Source organism: Cavia porcellus, unplaced genomic scaffold (genome assembly GCF_034190915.1).
Source record: "Cavia porcellus strain 051 isolate PalLab524CR breed Dunkin Hartley unplaced genomic scaffold, mCavPor4.1 scaffold_11, whole genome shotgun sequence".
Lineage (NCBI taxonomy): Eukaryota > Metazoa > Chordata > Mammalia > Rodentia > Caviidae > Cavia > Cavia porcellus.
The window spans coordinates 891,401-913,268 of record NW_026947494.1 but is presented as its reverse complement, the minus strand read 5'-3'; the positions used below and the strand labels follow the sequence as shown (position 1 = coordinate 913,268).

The 21,868-nt window shown below is 56.6% G+C and overlaps 1 protein-coding gene across 4 annotated transcripts in view; it reads left to right on the top strand.

Moving 5' to 3' along the window:
• Positions 1-3,383: 3,383 nt before the first annotated feature.
• Positions 3,384-21,868, top strand: part of Slc12a7 (solute carrier family 12 member 7) — a 54,871-nt gene continuing 36,386 nt past the window's right edge. Inside the window, exon 1 of one of the 4 annotated variants that reach the window (XM_063257919.1) lies at positions 3,384-3,618. In XM_063257919.1, the coding sequence (XP_063113989.1) occupies positions 3,414-3,618 (205 nt within the window). In that variant the 5' untranslated portion in view covers positions 3,384-3,413. The remainder of the gene's footprint in view (positions 3,619-21,868) is intronic. The other 3 variants (XM_063257918.1, XM_063257916.1, XM_013140854.3) reach the window with 3 other exon arrangements.

The following is a 21,868-nucleotide window of genomic DNA, read 5'->3' as shown; positions in this document are numbered from 1 at the left end:
ACATGTCCCTCCAGAGGCAACATGCAGCTCCACTAGGGCACAGCATTCAGTGATGCCCTGAAATTTCTAGAGCATTCCAGAATAGAACAGAGGGTGAAAAGAAAACAGAAGAAGTATACCAAGGAAAAAGATCAAAGCTGTCATTCTTTGTGGGCTAAAAAATTTCCCAGCAAGAATGCAAGGGGCTGGGCTGGGAAAACACTGGAGTAATGGAATCTGGAATTCAGTGAGATGGCGGGTTGGTTACACAGGAAACAGATCCAGCGATGTTTGGTTCAGTTTCATCCAGAGCATGGTTTCAAGGTCCAAATGGTGGTGGCCGAAATGTGGATAAACAGGAATGCATTTAATGGGCAGAAAGATCCGACGCCGTAAGATGTTTCTCAGCACATTCAAAATTGTGTCTGATTCCTTTTCAGGAAAACACGAATGGATTTGGGGGAAAACTTTTAAAAATTATGGAAAGGGGCCAATCCTGGTGGTACATACCTGTAATCTCAACACTCAAGAGCCTGAGACAGGAGGATTTCTGCAAGGATTTCTTCATGCCTCTGATCAGAGACAGCGAGGGGTCACCAGCCTGCCGCAGACAGGGACTTCCGGGCTCCGTCTCACCTGAGAGTTCATCCTGTTCCACCACACTGTACAGCAGCCAAGGTACTGCAACCAGCTTGGGTTACATAGTAAGTTAAGGCCAGCCTGAGCTACATAGCAAGACCCTGTCTCAAAACAAGAAAAAGAGAAAGACTGAAAAGTTCATCTGCAGGGAGGGGGCTGGGGATTTAGCCCGCGGCATAAGAGCCTGCCTTGCAAGTGCAGTTGTAAGTTGAATCCCCGGTACTGATGAAAAAAAAAAAAAAAAAAAAAGAAAAGCCAATCTTGGGAATAAACAGCAGCAAGAATGACCTGGACATTATTGGATGTGGAAAGAAGGGCAGGGTTCGAGGGAGACCCCTTCTGCTTAGAGATGCACCAAAGCAGCCCCCAGAGAAGCCTAAAGGATGTGGATAGGCGTGGATGGGTGTTGGTGGGTGTGAACAGGTGTGACACAGGGCAGGTATAGATCAGCATGGTCAGGTATTGGTAAGTGTGCAAGGGTGTGAGCAGGTATGGATGGATGGGTGTGGATAGGTGTGGACAGGTATGGGCAGGCATGGGCAGGTGTGGACAGGTGTGGATGGATGTGGGCAGGTGTGCACAGGTGTGCTGCAGGGCAGACATGGACAGGTATGGACAGGCCTGGGCAGGTGTGAGCAGGTATGGGCACGTGTGTACAGGTGTGGGCAGGTGTGGACAGGTGTGCTGCAGGGCAGACATGGACAAGTGTGGACAGGCCTGGATAGGTGTGGGCAGGTATGGGCACGTGTGCACAGGTGTTGGCAGGTGTGGATGGATGTGGGCAGGTGTGCACAGGTGTACTGCAGGGCAGACATGGACAGGTGTGGACAGGCCTGGGCAGGTGTGGGCAGGTATGGGCACCAGTGCACAGGTGTGGGCAGGTGTGGATGGTTGTGGGCAGGTGTGGAAGGTGTACTGCAGGGCAGACATGGACAGGTGTGGACAGGCCTGGGCAGGTGTGGGCAGGTATGGGCAACTATGCACAGGTGTGGGCAGGTGTGGATGGATGTGGGCAGGTGTGAACAGGTGTGCTGCAGGGCAGACATGGACAGGTGTGGACAGGCCTGGGCAGGTGTGGGCAGGTATGGGCACCAGTGCACAGGTGTGGGCAGGTGTGGATGGATGTGGGCAGGTTTGGACAGGTGTGCTGCAGGGCAGACATGGACAGGTGTGGACAGGCCTGGGCAGGTGTGGGCAGGTATGGGCACCAGTGCACAGGTGTGGGCAGGTGTGGATGGATGTGGGCAGGTGTGAACAGGTGTGCTGCAGGGCAGACATGGACAGGTGTGGACAGGCCTGGGCAGGTGTGGGCAGGTATGGGCACCAGTGCACAGGTGTTGGCAGGTGTGGATGGATGTGGGCAGGTGTGGAAGGTGTGCTGCAGGGCAGACATGGACAGGTGTGGACAGGCCTGGGCAGGTTTGGGCAGGTATGGGCACCTGTGCACAGGTGTGGGCAGGTGTGTTGCAGGGGAAACATTCCCTGGCTTCTCCTCGCCTGGCTGCCAACTGAATGGAGAAGGTGCCCTGCAGAACGAGCTCTGGGCCTCTGCTCGCCCCTCACCCAGGCCTGGGCCCCAGCTTCCTGCACAGGTATGCTGCATAACAGGTGACAGAAGCAGAGGTGCTGTGTGCAACTTCGAGGTCGTGCCAGGAGGGAGCAGCTCACTGCCTCCATGTTTCTGCCTGCTGCTGGGGGGGCCCTGGACCAGGTGCAGCCATCCCACATCACGAGGTGACCACTCTGGCAGCTGCCACAGTGGACAACTTCCTCCAGGTCACACTTGGATGTCATTTCCCTGCCTCAGTGTTCTTACCTCTGCCTCAGAGACAGGGCTCTGGCCCTTCTGTGTCCAGCAGGGTTGGCACAGGCGGCCAGCGTGTGGTGATGTGGATGTGTTGTACATGCAATGTCAGAGCCGGAAGCCCAGCCCCTGCTGAACCCAGTGGCAGAGGCAGTGCCGTTTCAGCATCGTGCACCTGTTCCCACAGCCTCTGGGCACCAGTCCACTTCCACACCCCCAGGCAGGCTCAGAAGATGGCCACTTGTCCCTTAGCGCTGACTCAGCAGCCAGGAGGTGAGTGTTGGGGAAGGATAAGCTATGGGGGTGGCCAACTAGGGTATCTCCTGGGCAGTTGGGCCCCAGTCTCTGGGCTGGAGTCTGGTAGGCATCCTCACTGTCCCCAGGCCAAGGGCCCATCTGAGACCTCAGTCCTCACCATATCCTCTCTGGCTCAGGCGTGTGCATGTAGGGGGAGCACAACTCCACGCCACAAGCGTGACCCCTTACTCTGCACTGAATGGGCTGGGCTGGCTGGGTGGCCAAGAGTGCCATGTCCCATGGGCAGGACTAACGGAGGGTGGCACCAGATCCCCAGATGCCACACACCTGTCCCATGCCCAGACACAACTCTCTCCAGCTGTACAGTAAGGAGCGCCTGGGATCCCTCCAGCAGGCCCCCAGCCCAAGTCCCCCACTCTCCAATTCCTCACCCCCCCACACAACTCTACACACCCCCTGCCCCTCCAATACTACTGCCCCCAGCCCCTTCAGAGGCCCCACCGCTTACCTGGCCCAGCCTGTAGCCCCCCACTCCTGCCTCTTTTCTCCCCACCCCCTCCACCGTTTTGGCCCCGCCCAGCCCGCCCCGCCTGGCCCCGCCCATTCCTCCCCGCCCCCTGGCTCAGGCCTCCCCCTCCCGCCTGGCCCCGCCCGGCCCCGCCCCCTGATCCTGGCTGCCCCAGCCTAGGCTCCTGGTCCCGCAGCCGTCGCGGCGCCGCGCTCGGTCGCCAGCATGTCCCTACGCTTCGTGGTGACCCCGGCGGGCGGGGTGGGGCACGCGGGGACCGGGACAGACAGAGGTGGTCCCGACCTCGACCTCGGCGACACCGATCCCAGGGACCCCGGTCCTGGCGCCAACACTGACCTCCAAACCGCGCCTGATCCGGGGGTGGACGCGCTGCCCATCCTGCTCTACTGTCGTGAGCCCAGCCGCTACGGTAGGCGCCAGGGTCACCGGGATCCCGGAGAGTGCCTGGGGGTGGGGCGGGAGGTGGGCACTGGCCTCTGATGGTTGTTCCACAGAGTCGTCCAGGAGTCAGCAGGGACGACTTTTGGTGATTGGTGGGTGACACTCCTGAGGCCCGGCACCCTGGCGGCTGCAGGCTGTCCAGGCCAAATCACCTTCAGGTTTCGGGGAGGGTGGCCCATCCCATCCTGGCAGGGCCTGTGGGCATAGGGACCTGTGGTGCCAAACCCACCCCACCCCTCACCCCTCCCCCGCAGCGCACCCCTTGCCCCATGTGGTGCTCCAGCCAGAGGTCCCAGGATTCTAAGATGTCGGCTATGAGCCATGGGGATGGAGGACAGGCTGGTTCCTGACTGCTGTCTGCCCCTCAGGTGGCCAGGCCAGGTGGCCTGCGGGCATGGGAGAGCACACACCACCAGCATGGTCTCGTGCCCCTTGGCCTGGGCATCTGAGTTCTCCCATCAGGGTCCCTCCCTGTGTGGGGCCCACCAGCCAGCAGGATGGGCAGCTCATGAGGCCAGGGGTGTTTAGGCAGTGTGGCAGCAGGGCGCCGGGAGAGGGGAGCCCCAGCCACAGGTCTTGCCTAGGGCCTTTCTCTGTGTGGATATGTGGTTTGGGTCTCTTTGTGGTGTGCATCTTTGTGTGGCACAGATCTGTGTGTGTATCTGGGTGTGATATCTGTGTGGGTCTGTATGGTGTATGTATCTGCACCTGTGTGTCTGGGTTGATGTGTATGTTGCAAGCGTCCACTCCATAGGACTGGCCAGCTGACACTTGTGTAACATACATAAGTCCAAACCTCCTCCCCAACCTGTCCCCAGGCATGGACATGCAATGGGGACAGGTAGCAGCTGGCTCTTGGGCTGCTCTGTGTCACCCACCTGAGCCCATGGCTATGGAGACCCTGGGTCTGTTCCAGCTTGTGTCCACCCTCTCCAGCTGGATAGGTGCAGGGTTCTCCTGGTCTTGGCCAGGCAGTAGGGGCTGGAGTGGCTGCCCACCTGCTGGCCAGGGACAGGTTTCTTCATGTTTTGGGAAGCAAGTTGGGGGTTCCTGAGCTGGGGGCTGTGGAGTTTATGGTTGTTATGGAGTTTATGGTGGTGTGGACTGGTCAGGAGGGTCTCCTGAGAGGAGGTGGGGAGAAGCACCCTCCTGGTCCTCACACTGCTGTCCCCCAGGGTAGGTCTGATCTCAAACCCCACCAGGACTTCCTGACAGGGCTTTCCTGCTCCCCATGGCTCTCCCCACAGCACGGGGCTCTGCCTGGACTCTCGGTGGCAAGGCAGATGCCCAGGGTACCTGCTCTCAACACCAGGCGGGTTGGGACTGGATCACGTGGCCCCAGTAGGTACCCCTTCAAGGCTCCTCAGCCCCTCTTCCTGGTGTGACAGGGGCCCAGGATTCTCTATCTGCACAGCCTGGCTTCACCCATGTGCGGGTCCTCTCACACCCAGTTGCAAGGCTGGGGCTTGGCAAGCCATCCAGGGGCCAGGCCCCGGGTGTGGGACCTATGCTGCAAGGTGACCCAGCTGTGCCACCGCCTGGCTGGCCCATGACCTCTGTTGATAGCCAGTTGGGTTCTTGCGGGTTGGGGACTTGGGGTGGCAATTCCAGGGATAGTGAATCGAGTGGTTTTGTGTCGTGCCCACTATGTGGGAACAGAAGACCTATTATTTGGTGCTGTCATTAAGACAATGTAAACCAAGTTTTAAAAAAATAAACAAAGATTTTATGGGTCTTCCTTGGGTGCTGAGCCAGGAGCAAGTGCTGGGTGCGTCCTCTGTCCCAGGCTGACCTTCCCACAGGGTGTGTGTGAAGGGCAGGCGCGCATCAAGGAGGTCTCCTGCCCACTGCCCAAGCTCCTTCTCTGCTGTCCTCCTGATCGCATCCAGCCTCAGCTCCCAACGCTTGACTTTGTCATGAGGCCAGCACCTCCTCCCTCGCTAGACAGCCTGGGCTAGCTGGCTCATGGCAGGATCAGTGGTAGTCGTGATCCCCTCACTCTGGAGGGGCATTGACATGGTGTCTAGACCCCTCCCTGTTATCCCTGGGGTTTGGCTGTGTGAGTGTGTGGTGCACACACTTCTGGACCACCTGCCTGGGGCCCCTGCTGCCTGCCTCGTTGGCCATGGTGCCATGAGAAGGGGGTGGGGCCTGCCACGAGCCAGTCTCCCTCTGGACATAAGCATCTCCTGAGAGCACAGGGCCGGAGGCCAGCTGCAGAGTCCCAGGGGAGGTTCCCGAGGGTCGCACCACAGCATGGGCCAGGTGTGGGGCTGGGTGTGGAGACCTCCTCCCTGGCAAGGGTGCTGGTGAGCTCCTCAGCCTGGCCTCATGGCCACCTTCGCAGGCCTTGCAGGACAGGGCTCCCCACCGCCGCTGCCACTGCCTGGTCCTCTGCCGAGGCTGGCCAGCTGATCTGGGCGAGGCTGCTGGCTCTGGTGTCCGAAAGCTGTTGTACCGGCAGGCGTGCTCTCCTCCGTGTAAATATTTCATGGCACTCACCTGCCGGTGGCCGTGTCTTCCCAGGCGGCATTCTCGCCTCGGCCTGGTGGGAAGAATGCAGGCTGCTTGATTTGGCTTCTTTTTCGCAAACCAACTCCCTTTATGTTGGATTTTGTTTAAATAAAGGAGCTTTAACATCCAGAATGGAGATCACGGCTGGGTCACACAGAGCAGGAGCCAGGGGCTTCACCACGAGGTCCACCTGAGCAGGTCCCTACAGCAGGACCTCGGCCCTGGGCTGCCCCGGTAACTCCAAATCCCAGTGTTGCCTGTCCTGCGGATGGCAGGTCATCTAAGAAACAAGCACATGAGATGGTCCATGTCCCGACGAGTGCATGGGGGCCGGCCCTGGGCCACAGACAGACCATGGTGTGGGATTGGCAGTTCTGGGCGTGGGTGTGTCACGCAGGAACATTGGGGCATGGGACCCAGAGGACCCCACAGGAGCAGGTGGGCACTGGCAGTCCTGTGTCTGAAATCCAAGCTGCCAGGACATCATAACCATAACTCAAATAAACATTGACCCAGGAAAGGGTGTGGACAGAGACACGTGTGGAAGGACACTTATGGCACTCAGGTGGGGCAGTCAGGGCCCAGTGAGAGCCACTTCGCACCATGGCGGGGCTGTTTTCAAGACACTGGAAGAGCAGATGTTGGCAAGAACATGGAGAAACTGGAGCCCTGGCCTTTTGCTGGCAGAGACGTGGAATGCAGAGCATTGTGGGTGGCAGATGTGGCTCCTGGAGTGTTTTTCTTTTTCAATTTATTTACTTTTTTCCTGCGGCAGGGCCTCACTATGCAGTTCAGGCTGGCCTTTAACTCACTCACTGTGTACTCTAGGCTGGCCTCGAACTCCCAGAGATCTTCCTGGCTCTGCATTCCCAGTGCTGGGATTATAGGAGTACGCCACCATGCCATACTAGCTCCTGGAATGTTCAGTGTGGTGATACAGAGTGAGCCAGCAGGTGCACTCCAGAAGAATCAGCAACAGGGATCGGAAGAGATGTGGGGCAGAAGAAGCCCGGGACCCCACAGAATGTGGTGCCGTCACACGGAAGCGCCAAGGCCGTAGTTTGGGCTGAGCTCCCGCATGAGGCCTGGCAGCCCCAGCTGGACTAGGACAAGCCCTTCCTCTGAGCACCATGTCCAGCCAGAGCTGTGTGGGGCAGGCAGAGCCAGGACAGAACAGTTTTGCCCAAAGACAGGCAATTTCTTGCCACCAGAGTCGGCTAACGCTTTCTCCCTTGAAGATCACCCCTGTCACCACACAGGGTTTTATGTTGTCCCCTGGTCAGCTGAAGAGCCCCACTTGCCCTCTGGCTGGCAGGTAGCAGGAATAGAAGCCCCTGGCTGGCTGCCGTGTTCAGAGTGGGCTTTGCAGTGCCTCCACTGGAGTATCATGCAGCCCTCCGGGCCCAAGGCACTCACCTGGACAGGTGTTGGAGACCTGAGGCCCTGGGACACAGGAGGACATGCTCTGTGATTCTCTCTGTGAGTACCCAGTCATCACTGCCATGGAGACCAAAAGCAGAGCGACAGCCTCAGGGATGGGGCTGGAGCTTCAGGGTCACAAGATGCAAAGAGGCTGCCTGTGGCTGGGGTGGCCACACAGCCTGTGACCCGTGTCACACCCTGGAGCTGTGCCTTTAGAAACAGTTGAAAGGAGCTGGCACAGCAGTACCACCTGTCACTTGGCTGCTGTCGAGGCTGGGGAAGGTCAGTGCCTGACCACGGGCCACACAAGGAGGCGTCTCTCAGGGCAGGGGTAAGATGGAAACTTTTACAGTGTTACATGTTCGCTGCTGAATGTCCACCACAAAGGACTGGGAAGAGGAGGTAGAGGATGGGCCGCAGCCCAGCCTCCCCTCCTGGAGGGTGGAGCAGTCCAGCTGGCAGCTTTTCCGGAGTTCAGAGCTGACTTGATTAAATCAATTCACACCCAGGCGGGGGCTCCTCCAGGTGGGGCCTCATTAATCTAAAGCATCTCAGGATTTGTGCGCAGAACCTTCCTGCCTTGAAGCCCATGATGTGGTTCGTGGCAGGGCCAGAGATGGGGCGAAGTCCCTGCAGGCCCCTCCCTGGATCCTATTTCCAGGGCAAGGAATGTCCACTTGGCCTTTGTTTCCAGAGCCGGACAGTAGGGGGTAGGGGGTTCTAGCAGGGACACCCCTAGCTAGGCATTAGGGAAGGGGTGTCCCCCACACCCCCATGCCCATGCGCCCTGTGTCCCCTCGGAGCTCACAGACTTAAATCAGCTTTGCCCATAGCAGCCACAGGCCCTCAGCAGCATGAGTCCCTCAGGCCCCGGGCACAGCTAAGGTGTGTGGGGTTCACTGTCACAAAGTGAGAGGAAGGGTGCCCAGCAGTCGCCGCCTTGAAAACCCATCCAGAGGTGTCGCCTGTGCACCCGAGCTCTTCATGCACACACGCACACACCCCCACAGGGCACATCTGCACATAAAGACGAACACTCACAAGGTTGAGCGCAGGGCCTTTCTCAACCTTCTATCCCCTTCTGACTCGAAGTTCTTTCATTTGTAAAAGAAACACCCTTTTAACTCTGTTTTCCTTTCCAGTTTTCCTCCTCCCTGAGGATTGGACCCCAGGCCTTTGCACTGAGCCCCATCCCCAGCTTTCTAAAAAAATTTGAGACAGGATCTCACTAAGTTGCCCTGGGTGCACGTTTGCGGTCCTCTTATGGCAGCCTCTAGGCAGAGTGCTGGGGCTACAGGGGCGCTGCCACACTTGGCTCCCTTTTATTTTTAAATATAAACATATCAATGCGCGCAGACTGGCACAATGTTGGGCTTCTGTGGTGTGTTCATCGCGGGCATCACACAGAACCACCCTCCTCACCCCTCCGCTTCTCTCCTCCCCCACTCCTGGCCGGCCGTTCACACCCTCGCCACCCCCCAGCCCACCCTGTCACCCAGGTCCTCCCCTGCAGTCTAACAATAGTCTCTGTTCTGACATCTTTTTTACATTCCACACAGTCTTTCTGAGCTTGGCTTGTTTTGCTTAACACAATCTCCAGTTCTGTCTGTTTTCTTGAAAATGACGTGATTCTGCCCTTCTTCACAGCCTCGTAGCGATTCACCTCGAGCCCACCCTGCACCTTCTTTCTCCCTCCTCCTCCGCCGTGCACCTGGGAGGGTATCGCTGGTGACCGTGGGTGCAGCTGCCGTGAACAGGGCGTGTGGTGCACCGAGGATGTGCTGGCCTCCGTGCCTTTAGGAGCGGACCCCGTTGGGGTGAGCGGGGTCCTAGGGAAGCTCTGTTTCAGTTCTTTAGGAATTGCCCTACAATTGCCATAGTGGCTGTACTGATGATTTACAGCGGGGACAAGCGCTCCTCTGCCCCTCATCCTGGCTGTTATTTGTTGGTTTTTAATTCTTGATGAGAACCATTCTGCCTGGTGTGAGATACAATCTCCAGGTAGTTTTGATCTGCATTTCCCTAATGGCTAAGATCCCAAACGTTTTTTTCTTGTCTTTCTGGGCCAGTCGTACTTCTTTTGAGAAATGCTTGTACAACTCATCTGCCTTTTACTGATTGAGATGTGCTTTGGGGTTCTCTGTATGTTCTTAACACCCCGCTTGTGTCAGGAGAGGAGCTAGCAGAGTCTGCCCGTCCTGTGGGTTGCTTCTTCTGCTGTGCAGAAGCTTTTCAATCTGTGGTGATTCCATGTGTTGCCCCTTGCGGTTGGAGCCCCACTCAGGAAGGCTTTCTGGAGCCTGTGGCTTCAGTGTTTGCCCTGTGTTTTCTTTTAGGAGTTTCAGAGTTTCAGGTCTTGTAACTAGACCCCTAATCCGTTTTGAATGGATATTTTCCTCAGGGATCTAGCTTCAGCTTTTGGCAACTTGATTTCTAGTTTTCGAGGTCCTGCTTGGGGAAGAGGCTGCCTTTTCTCCAGTGTGCCACGCTGGCTCCTTTGTCCAGATCAGGCGGTGACAGTTGTGTGGGTTTGTTTCTGTGTCCTCCACTCTGTTCCGCTGATCTGTGTGTCTATTTTTGTGCTGTTATCATGCTGTCTTTATTACCATGGATTTGTAGTACAATTTGAAATTAGGTGTCTCGATGCCTCCTACTTACTAAGATGTCTTGCTTAGGATTGCTCTGGCTCTTCTGAGTCTTTTGTGTTCCCAAAGGAAATTAGGATTCTTTCTTTTTTCTAGTTTTGTGAAGCATGTTGTCGATATTTTCATGGACATTGCCTTGAATCTGTGGATTGCTTTTGCTCCTCTGGCCATTCTGTTAACAATAGTTCTGCCTGTTTGTGAGCTGTCATGAATGGAACTGCCTTCTTTCTTTCTTGGATAGTTCTTCATTGGTGTATAGAAAAGCTTTGTTTTTGTTGTTGTTATTGTTGTCATTGTTGTTTGTTTTTTGGTACCGATGATCAAACTCAGGACTTTGTGCTTACCAGGCAGGCGCTTATGTCACTGAGCTAAACCCCTGCCAGAAAAGCTATTTTTTTCATGTTGATTTTGTGTCCTGTGACTTTCATAAATATGCTTTTAGCTCTAAAAGTCCTTAGTTCTTCTAACTAAAGGATCATATTGGAAGTTAGAATCATTTTCCACGTTGAAAATGCTTTTATTCTTTTTCCTTTGTCTGAGTTTTGAAGTGAGTCATTACATCATCAGCCAAACACAGAATGTGAGCACACAGGGTGGCCTGCGGTCCTCAAGCCCCAGGCAGGGCTGGGCCTCTTTGCTGCCCCATGCTCTTGAGGTTTCCAGACCCCTCTGACCAGCACCACAAACTCCTCTGCGTGGCCTCCGTGGAAACCTGCACTCAGGTTTCACTGTGTAGAGACTGCTGAGGCCCAGCTTTCCACAGCATGTCGGGCGGGCAGGCGGTGCCACTTGGTGCTCCCAGATAACCTTGTGGCTGCCGTGGAGGCAGATGGCAGGCTATGGGCATCTCCATGCCCAGCCATGTGCCCTGCCCAGGCCCCTCCAGGGCACTGTGCACAGTGCCCAGTGTGAAGTGACTGGGCAGTATTTCAGGGTTAGAGGTTTCGGGGCTCCTTGTGCTCCCTTGGCTGAACCCCTGTCCTGCCACAGCACTGTTGATGACACCTGGAACACGGAGCAGGGCCTGGTGGCCTGTCGTCCAAGGGCATCTGCACTGACAGCGCTCACACTCAGAAGCAGGGTTGCCATGACCAGCCTGATCCCCAGGAGACCCAGGAGGCTCCCAGGCTCGCAGAGTGGTTTGGCACACCCAACAGGCCGCATATACCAGCCACGCTTCTGCCACAGGAACAGCCCTAAGACCATGAGATGACCAACCACTGCACCCAGGCGGTGGCCGCTATGAGTACGTGTGGGACCAGCATGTCCCAGAGAGGTGAGAACAAAGAACAGGTGTCAAGAAGCATGGGACTGACTACAGAGGACCCTAAACATAGCACCTCACACATAGCCCTGAAGCTTAACCCCAACACTAACCCCTAACCCTAAGACTTAACCTTAATCTTGGACACAATCTCTAGCACTAACCCTGACCCTGACCCTGACCCTGACCTGAGCTCCCGTGATTCTGCCCTGGGATGGCTTGTGGGTCAGGGCAAGGTGGGCATGTGTAGGAGTGAGAGTGCTGGACCCCAGAGTGGCATCAGCGCAGCCCTAGGACAGGAAGTGGGGCTCCCAGGACAGGAAATGGGCTCCAAGAGCCAATGCGCAACAGTTTGTTCTCCTCTGAGATGCCAGCAGCAGGAGGGGACAAGGAGTGTAGAGTGTGGCCATCCCCAGGGTCAAGCAGATTGGCTGTGGCCCTGTGGGAGGGGCTGTGTGGGCACCTCCCCATCCACCAGCTGGCCACAGTGGACAGGACCAGTGGTATCATCAGTGCCTACTTGGTGGAGAAGCAGTGCTGATTGGACACTGATGACAGCTCCCCTATGATGGAGAACACTGTGAGCTGAATTGTGTTCCCTGATGGGAGTGGACAGGGCCTTGGAAAGTCATCAGGAGGGCCACCCATGGGGTTTGGCCTTACAGGAAAGGAGAGGATGGGGGTCCAGGGGACCCCTGTGAGGACACAGGGTAGGTTCTGCCCACAAGTCAAGGGAAGTGTTCTTGGGAGGTCAGCAGTCAGCTCCAGTCCCCGCCCAGCAGCCCTGTCCAAATCCTGTCGTGTGGAAATGTGTGGCTCTGTCCCTCCCTGCCAGGGCCTGCGTTGGTACTGGTGGAGTCTCCCTCCTTATAGCTGCCTCTGCCTGGTCTGCTGCTTCCCCTGTGCTGCCACCTGAGCCCTCCCTGGGGCCCAAGCTCCTGTGCTTCTATCTGTTGCCTGGTGATGGGAGTGTTCTGGTCCCCCTGGACTAGACAGCACTCGACTGGCAGTGCTACCTTCCTGGGCAAGCTGTGGCCAGGACATGCCAGCATGCTGATACAGTTGCTGGCCCTGGCTCCCTAGGGCTGGGAGTCTGGGAGAGGGCATACCACCCACACTGGGCAGCTGTACCCCTGCTCTTTGATTACTTGTGCCCACCAGGCCCAGGGGCTCACAGCACTGCGTGACCAGGACTGGTACATGGGGCTGTCCTTGTTCTGGGACCTGGGAGGGCATAGAGTCCAGTGCTGGGGACATACCAGCTGGGATGTTGCTTCCTTAGCCCGAGGTTTTGGCTCTTACACCAGGTAGCCCAGCCTGCAAGTGCTCTTGCATGATGGGGAGGCCACTGGAGGACCGTCCCTGTCCTTCCCAACCTGCAAATGCAGCCTAGACCTGGAAACCAAGGTGTTCAGCCAGAGCCTGGTACAGACTTGGACTGAGGTCCCAGCCAGCCACTGCCTGGGACCCCCTGCAACAGGAAGCTCCAAGTCTCAGTCATCAAGTCTTATGTGTGCTGAGCAATAGCAAAGCCCTTTCTGGACCTCCATGTTCAGGGACTAGGGATGCCTGGGGGCAGCAGTGCAGACAAAGCTTGTTCTAGCATGTTCCAGCATGTTCTGGCATCTGTGATTGGTGCCTGAAACCCAGGTGAGAATTGCTGGCTTAGAGATGAAGCCACTCTTGACGAGCTTCCATCAGCTTCCTTTTTCACAGGATCAAGACCCGTGGGCCCACAGGGCAGCCCCAGGACAGGAAGTGGCAATGGGCAGCCCTAGGACAGGAAGTGGGGCTCCCAGGACAGGAAATGGGCTCCAAGAGCCAATGTGCAACAGTTTGTTCTCCTCTGAGGTGCCAGCAGCAGGAGGGGACAAGGAGTGTAGAGTGTGGCCATCCCCAGGGTCAAGCAGATTGGCTGTGGCCCTGTGGGAGGGCTGTGTGGGCACCTCCCCATCCACCAGCTGGCCACAGTGGACAGGGCCAGATGGTCAGGAGTCCCCTTGAAGTTCCTGTTTCAACTGGAGCCTGCACTGTGTGAGAGTCACAAGCCCCTTCTTCCTGTGACCCTAGCAGCCTCATTTCAGAGTTCAAGCTGCCATGTCCCCTATTGTCCTATGTCTAGAGAGTTGGGACACAGCTGTGCCAGGTGTCTGTCTCCTGGCTCTGCTCTTGCTTGTCCTAATTGATGTCAACACCAAACCTGCTCCATCCAGGGTAGACAGGGAGGCTGTCTTTTCCCTGAGGTCCCATTCCACGGTGCATGAGGGCAAGTCTGCAGCTCTGCTGGAGACCATGGGGCCTCACTGCCAGGAATGCAGGCTGGTCTGTGGGTGCCCATCGAGTGAGCCCACTTAGGTCTCAGGTGACATATCCTAGCATCCTGCCCAGCGTCTGCAGCACTGCACACTGTGGTCTGGTACCTGTAACAGAGAAAGCCAAGGCAGGAGCCCTGGAGCTTGAGACCCCTTGGGAGGCTGGGTGGGACAGTGGGGTTGGTTCCAGTCTTGGAGAGAGGGGGAGGATGGCATGGATGTGAATGCCTTTGGAGCACCTTTAAATCACATCGTTGTTAACCTGCTAGGCACACACAGCTGGCCCGCAGTCCCAGCGCTCCACTACGGCAATCTCTCAGTGATTAAAATCCACTCAGGGGCTTTCTTTTTATTTTAATTTTAAAATCTATTTTATGGTGCTGAAATGGAGGCCAGGCCTGCCAGAGAGCTCTCACCATGCACGCTGGGGGAAAGGTTGGATTTCCGCTCCATGCAGACTCCAGACGCCGTGGCGTCTGCTGTGTGCTGAGGTTCTGCAGAAGCCCAGTGGGAGGCAGAGGAAACTCCAGAAGTGGGCAGGGTGAGCCTCCTGCCCTGCCAGGGACCCTGTGGGCATCCTGACTGGCCTGGCATGTTGTCTCATTTCTCCTGTCCAGCCAGTGGCAGAGTCCCAGAGGTCTATGTGTTTGAAAATGTGCTGGTAAGGGATAGGGGGCCAGCAGTATGGGGGTCATTGTGGGCATCTATCCATCTGCCCTCGCTGGGCAGGTGGTCAAACCTGCAAATAGCAGCACAGGTGCAGGACGACCTGACCTCTGGACAACACAGATGACTCAGGCTAAGCCGGGTCTGGATTCCAGCACACTTCAGGAAAGGAACTTGCTGTCTGCCTGAGACTCACCTGATGCCCTCGGCGGTGCCCTCTGACAGCCAACATTTCCGACTGCCTTAGAACACAGTGGGGACCGTGGGGACAGTGAGCACCTGTGGCCTGACCTAGAGCGAGCCAAGGCTTAAGGACTTGCAGCTGTCTTGGGGTGTGGAGCACAGGTATGGACCCTACCAGGAGCAGGCTGCCCAGCCTGGGTTGTTAGAGGCCCTGCCCCAGGCTTGGGCTTCCTCAGTGAGGGCGGGGGGCAATGTGGTATAGGAGCCTCCGTGGCCTCTCCAGGCCTGTGGTGGCCACTGGTTTTGCAGGAGCTGGAACAAGTGTCTGGAACCTTCTGCACATTCGTGGCTCCCCTTTCTCCTCAACTCACAAGTGAGGCAGGCAGCCACACAGGGTCTGTGGAGACTTGGCCCGGAGTACCCTCATCTGAGGTCCCAGGGCTTCCTGCTTTGTGGACACAGAATCCACAAGCATACTGAAGAGCAAGGAGCCCAAGTAGGGAGAGAGAGGACTGTGGCATACTCACCCTCATCCACTTGCGCTCAGACCTAGCCCCAGCTGCTGCCCAGATGGGCAGAGGCCATCACAGCCAGCCCCCAGGGACCTACGGGCCATGGACACAGCAGCAGACGCACAGCTTCTGGGAAATGCGGGGGTTCTGGTCTGCCACCTTGAAGGGGCCATGGGAGAGTCACCCACAGATGGACTGGAATCCAACGAGTGCTGTTCCAGGCAGTTCCTGTGTGTTGCTGAACTGCATTGAGAAATGGGGTCCTGGCAGTAGGTCAGTGGCTGCACTGTTTAGGGAGCAGCTGGCTCCCAGTGGCCTGCCACAGGGCATCGTGGGGACCTGGGCGTGCTGTTTGCTCACATGTGTGCAGGTGCCCTGTTTGAGGAGGTGCTGGAGGTCGGCAGTAGCACTGTGTGCCAGGCTTGCCGTCCCACAAACACCAGAGAACGAAGTTGTGAACCAAAGGCGGCGCCTAGGAGAGTTTTTTTTGGAAAAAGGGGTTCCAGAGCACAGGAATTGCTTGATTGTTCTGTGGCCACCCATCAGAGGCGGCTCTGTGGATTCAGAATGACCAGTTGGGACTCAGGCTTTTAGCATGGTTCTTCCATAGGTAGGGCTTACAGGAGACTGGGATCTCAGAAGGAACTGGTTAATTTGCATTTTAATTCCTTTCAAATTCATTAACTTAGTGGGGGGTGCAGCACCTCCTTTGTAAGGGGTGGGCTGCAGTCCATGCTGCCTGAGGAAGTCCACTGTCCACGTCCTAGTTCGCTGTCTGTGCTTATTTTTCTCAGTAAGGCCACTAACCCCACTCTAGGCCTAGTCCTTCCGCGGGTCGCTGCCTTAGCCATAAGCTAACCAAATAAACTATTTTTTGCAGCAGCATCTTAGCCCGAGGCCGGTGGCTCTTCTTAGCCTGGAATGGCCCCTGATGGCCCCAGAGCCCCAGGTGGCTTTAGGTCTCTTAGGCAGCCCCTGTGGTGAGGGCTGTGTTTACGGGCATGGTTCTGAGAGGGCTGATGGCTGACGCCAGGAGGGTACACTTCACACACTGACAGGCATGCGCATGCGCCCCTGTTGTGTGAGCGAGGCTTCACCTCTCAGTTCCTGGACAACAGATCCTGTCTGATACCTGCGTTTCTGGTTTTTTGGAAGAGCTCGTTGCCACGCCCAAGCCACATTCCCAAATTGGTGGGAAGGAAATGAGTTCATCCAATGCTGGAACCTGGGAAGATGAGGGGCTGCTACTCCAAAACAAAGGCCATCTCGGGGGACACAGGTACACAAAGGGCCCTGGGGGCAGAGAGGACAGCAGGGGGAAGGCCTGCGCTGGGCGGGGCCTCGTGATCCAGGGCTGTTCTCAAGATGGCAGTGGCCTTGCGTTTCTTGGGCTATCTCAGTAATGCTTTAGAAAACACATCACTTCCCTCAAGCGAAACATTATCCCGCCTTTAATTAAGAGCTAGGAGAGCAATCGAGTCCCTGGCCATGCTCAGATGTTATCTGGAGGCTGTCAGAAGTCCTGGGCTCTGCAAAGTCAGAGGAAGGTGACTGCTAGGGGCCCTGGGCCCCGTCCACCCATCCCCTTCCCCTGCCATGTCCACCTACAGTGGCCAGCATGTCGGGCAGCCCTTGTAGGATTCACAGCTCTGAACAAAGGGGAAAAACAGAAAATAACTTCAAGGGACAACTGCAAAGCGGAGCAGACCCGAGAGGGTCACTGTCCTGGGTGGTGTTCCTCAGTGCCTAGGAGCCTTCCGGGACCCCGGGGCTTCGGGCTCTACGTGTGACTTAGCTGGGTGGTGTTCCTCAGTGCCTAGGAGCCTTCCCGGGACCCCGGGGCTTCTGGCTCTACGTGTGACTTAGCTTCCATCTCAGCTTCTGTAATTCTTCCTCCTCTCGGGTGACTCAGGCGTCCCTAGACTGTGGTCACATCACTCTGGCCTCTGTCTCCACCTCTGCCCCATGTCCGCAGCTCCACACCCATGTTAGGGTCACCCTCTGCCAGTGTAAGGGTTTCCCTGTTTTAAACTAACCAGCACACTCACAAAGACCTGTCTCCAATCGAATCCATCCCCAGGTGCCTGGGGCTTGGCTTCTACACCTAATCTGGGGGACACAGTTCAGCCTACTGTGCTGTGTATAATTTTTTCAGGATCTAAGGGGATGGGTTTCCCCTAAGCACAGCTTTAATTGTAGGTTCTTCTAATTTAGTCAAGGTAGTGTTGGCTTTCAGTTTGGGCTTTTTAGCACATTCAGCCCTTAGAACATGCCGCTTAACTTCCAAGGTCTGTGAGGTTTTCTGTTGACTTTCTGAGGCTGATTTTTCACTCTCTTCCTTGGCCATCAGAGATCACGTTCTCTATGATTCTTTCCTGGGAAGCTGTTGGAGCGCACTGGCCTTGAACTTGTGGCAGTCGTCCTGCCTCAGCCTTCCAAGTGCTAGGATTATAGCCGTGTGCCACACGCCTGGCATCTTTCTGCTTTTGTTTTAATTAAATTCACTAAACCAAGACAGGCTAAAGTTATACACATTAATGGGTGCTGTGAGATGTTTTGTCACCAGTATATAATCTGTCATCTTTAAATTGGGATATGTGTATCGATTTTCTCCAGTGCCTGTCACTTCTTTGTGGGAGAACATTCCAAGTGCTTCTAGCATTTTGAAATAGGCAGCACATGGTGTCCGGCCACCTTCTTGTGCGTTGAGCCCCTGGGCCAGCTAAGGAGGGAGCTGTGGGGCCACCTTCCCTCTGCTCTCTTTGAAGATGCATGCTCACTGCAGTCAGGCAGCTGCCTTCAGCCTTACTCAGGGTCTCACCAGACCCACGCCCCTGCAGCTCTGCTTTTGAAAGGCTTTGTCCAGATTTCCCTGGCTGGTGGCTTCCGCCTCCTAGGAGGGATCTGGCTTTGTGCTGGGGGCTGACTTGGAGCTGGGGTGGGGGGTGGATTTGGGGATGTGAGCGCCATGTTGTATTGGTGGAGTTCAGTGGCAGTCAAAGCTTATCTTGAAAAGGCATTTTTAAGACATCACCCCAAGGACATAGAAATTAACACCTTGTGTTTGCACTGAAAAAGCGGTTTCCAGTGCAGCCTTTATCTGGCTCCTGCCGCAGGGTCCCAGCCCAGCATGTAAAGGTTTGAGTACGGAAATGAGACACACTTCCTCTTCTCTCTCAAGGGACTAGAAGATTTCGGGAAGGGGCTGGATTTCAGTTCGGTTTGCCAGGCGGAGTTTGAGGAGTAGAAGCTTGTGTGGAGCACACCTCGCAGACGCACCTACACTGGGGGTTTGTGTCTCCCCCGAGGACCCAGGGGACGCTGCCAGCCTGAGAGGAGTGTCCTGTGCCTCTGGGCTGGGAGCCCGTGTCAAGGGCGCTGGGAGCAGGGTGGCCTGTGTCCCCTCTCTGCAACCCAGCAGCTCCTGCTGCTGGACCGGGAAAGCTGACCACCCCCCAGTGGCCTCCTGCCGACTGACCTTTATGGCCAGCCTCAGGGTCCCCTTATCTGCACTGGGTAATAATAGGACAGGGATCATGCCGCAGGCGCTGAGGGTGGCCTGCTTGTCTTTCTGGTGGCAGCTATGAGCATTGAAATGATTGGGAGGTATTTTTGTCTGGACCCAGCTGGGATGTGTGACAAACACAGACAGGGGCTGGGGCCTCTGTCCCTGCTGCAGACCCCACCTCAAGGTGGCTCATCCCTCCTCCCCAGGGTGGAGCACTTCAAACACTGCCTTCCTTGAGTGTGCACACCTAAGCCGTTCGCCTCACACTTGCTTGCGGGGTGGAAGAAGAGTCATTCACAGTATCCAGAGGGGAAACCCTCAATTTAAAAATGCACCAGCAGTCCAAGTGAGTAGGTATCTTTTGCCTTCATTCTCACAGTGGTGGGATGAGCCTGGGCCTCCAGTCACACCACCCACAAAAGAGTGACCTTGACTATGGCTGGCCCTGCCCAAGGGACAGCTCATTGCTCAGGGCTCATGGCTGCCATGCAAGGAGAGATTTCCACCCGCACGGAGGGTCCCCCGGGTTGGCATGGCCATCTGGGGCTCTGCTCAGGCAGCACCCGGCCTGAGGGGAACTCCTGTTCCCTCACCACTGTGAGATTTAACATAGACTGGCTGTTTGTCCTTTCCTGTTGATAGAGGCTGTGTCCAAAATAAAAATAGCCTGATCTCCTGATGCCAGGAGCAGGAGGGACCTGGAACCTGGAGATCTGGAGGAGACTTGGGGCTTGGGTCAGGGTCCGGGGCTAAGTGACCCAGGCTTCTCTTCTACAAGCTGTGGAGTCAGCGTGGTGCCCCATTTCTTAGGCTGCTTCCCCATGGCCCTGTGCCTGCAGCCGCCTTCCAGCCTCTCTTTCACGCTTCCTGCCCTGCCCCTGGTCCCTTGGGCAGCTCAGCTGGGCATGTCCTCCACTTCCCCCTCCATCCTCTCCTCCCCTCCCCTTTCCTTTTGCCCTTCCCCTCCCTTCTCCCCTGTCCTCCTCCCCTCCCTCCTCTCCTTTCCCTTTTCCCTTCCCCTTCTTCCTCCTTCCCTCTTCCCCCTTCTCCTCTCCTTCCCACCACTTCATCTCCTGTGGCCTCTCAGGAGGGCTCAGCCTTCTGGGGTCCAAGGGCAGCTGGCCAGAGTCCTGGGAGCCCCACTGTCAAGTTCAGGGCAAGGGAGTAGGCGGCTTCTGCAGGAGGCCCCAGGCCCAGGCATGTGAACCTAGGTGCTGCAGAGCTGTGCACAGAGCTGGTAGACAGTGTCCAGTGAGAAGTGAGTGTTCCTGCCTCCTGTAACCTGGCCTTCTCGGAAGCTCTCCACCCTACACCCTTCTCCACTGGAGGTGCATAGCGAGGCCAAAACAGCACCTGCTGGTGGCCGACTGATCAGTCGGCCCAAACGAGTGGATGGTGAAGGCCTAAATAAATGAGACAAGTGATGTGATTTCAGGGCTCCAGGAGGCTCAAAACCCTCTTTAGAATTCGAGATTCTCCTGTAGCTTAGACAAGGAACTTCTCTGGGTTTGGTTTTCAAACAAGATCAGGGGTTAGAGTAGAGCAGGAGTGGTTCAAAGACTTTCCCAAGTAACAGGCTACATTAATTTAGGAGAAGTATCTTAGGATAAAGTCTGCAGGTTGACTTTCATGCAGGAGTGAGACGCCTACAGCTGCAGTCTTTAGTTAACTGGGGTGGGAGTCAGGCATCCTCAGCTGTGGCCTTCTCCTGTCCTTGGAGGCAGCAGGCATCACAGGCCACTATAGGCCTCAGCCATGACCAGCAACCAATAGAGTTTCACTTACTGAGTCCCTGCCAGTCTCCAGACAGGTGGTCTAGGCCTTGGACTCACATAAAGCCAGCTGGTTAATTTTAAATCCTGCTCAGAGTGCTTCGTAGTGGTCTCCACCCCGGTCCCCCAGGGTAGCTGCAGCCCTAGCAGGAAGGCAGAGGCACTAGGTCCCTACTGGCTTGGAATAGGCTGGAAATTTGCTGTTCTGCTCTGCAGACCCACCACCTTGGGTCTGTGCCCACATTCCAGCGCAGCACAGGTGGCCTCCAACCTGGAAGTTGAGGCACCATGTCCTCCTGAGCCAGGCAGAAACTCCATGTCTGGGTCACAGGCAGGGTGCTGGGTTTGCACCCTGCACCCACGACCACCAGCTGGCACCGAAGTCCCAGGCTCCCTGGGCTGTGCTGGCCACATGGCCCAACGGCCACCAGAAGTGACCTGGTCACATTCCAGGCTGGAGAGGCTTCCGATGGCCAGGCAAAGACAGCAGTGCATGGGAAGGACGGTGGTGGCGGTGGGGAGATGGCTGACCTCCTGGCTGACCCCTGGGTGCGAATGAGCAGACAGAACCACTACCGCAGGGTCGCCCGAGTGAACTCATACTCTGACACAGTTCTGCAAGCCCCAGGAACCTGTGACCTGAACAGCTTACATCCTGCTGAGTGAGACACCATTTCAGGAATGCAGATGCCTGAGGCCTGTGCAGCCAGCAGCCAGAGCTGGGGCCTCGGTAGGCTCCATGTGTGTGTGCGTGTGCGTACACATAGGGCGAGGACAAGAAAACTGCCAAGATGGAGGGCTGTTCAGGGAACAGGCCAGAGATGCCCATTTGAAACCCAGCTATAGAGTGGTGTGTGGGGGTGGTGCAGAGCTGAGATCCCAGCACTCTGGGAGGAGGCTGAGGCAGGAGGATCACAAATTCAAGTTAAGCCTGGGCAACTTAGCAAGATTCTGGGGGGTGGAGGGTGACTAAGCATGGAGACCCCGGGTTCAATCCCCAGTGAGAAGTGGTGAAGAGTGGGAGAAGCTGGAAGAAAGTTCTGGCGAACCTGGGCTCCAGGTGGACGCACCCAGCCCAGGGGCCTTGGAGTGACTAGTAGAGTTGACCCCAGCCTGTGGGCCTTGGCAGGAAGATTCTCTAATCTTGGGGCAGGGAGACCCTTCCCATCTGGCAAATGACCCTGGCCTCGACCCCCCCATTTTCCCTTTTCTCCTGCCGGTGAGCGCCTGGCTGCTAATGTGCCCAGGTGGCTCCAAGCTCTGGCCTTGCAGGGCCGCGGCGCGGCGCAGAGGGACGTGGGGACGCAGAGGGCAGCGGGCTCACCGACCCTTCCACCCTGGGGTCCCCTCTGTGCCCGTTCTTGGCTAAACCCGCAGGGGCAGTCGTTTGCTGCCTGCCCTGGTGGGCGCGCCTGCTTCC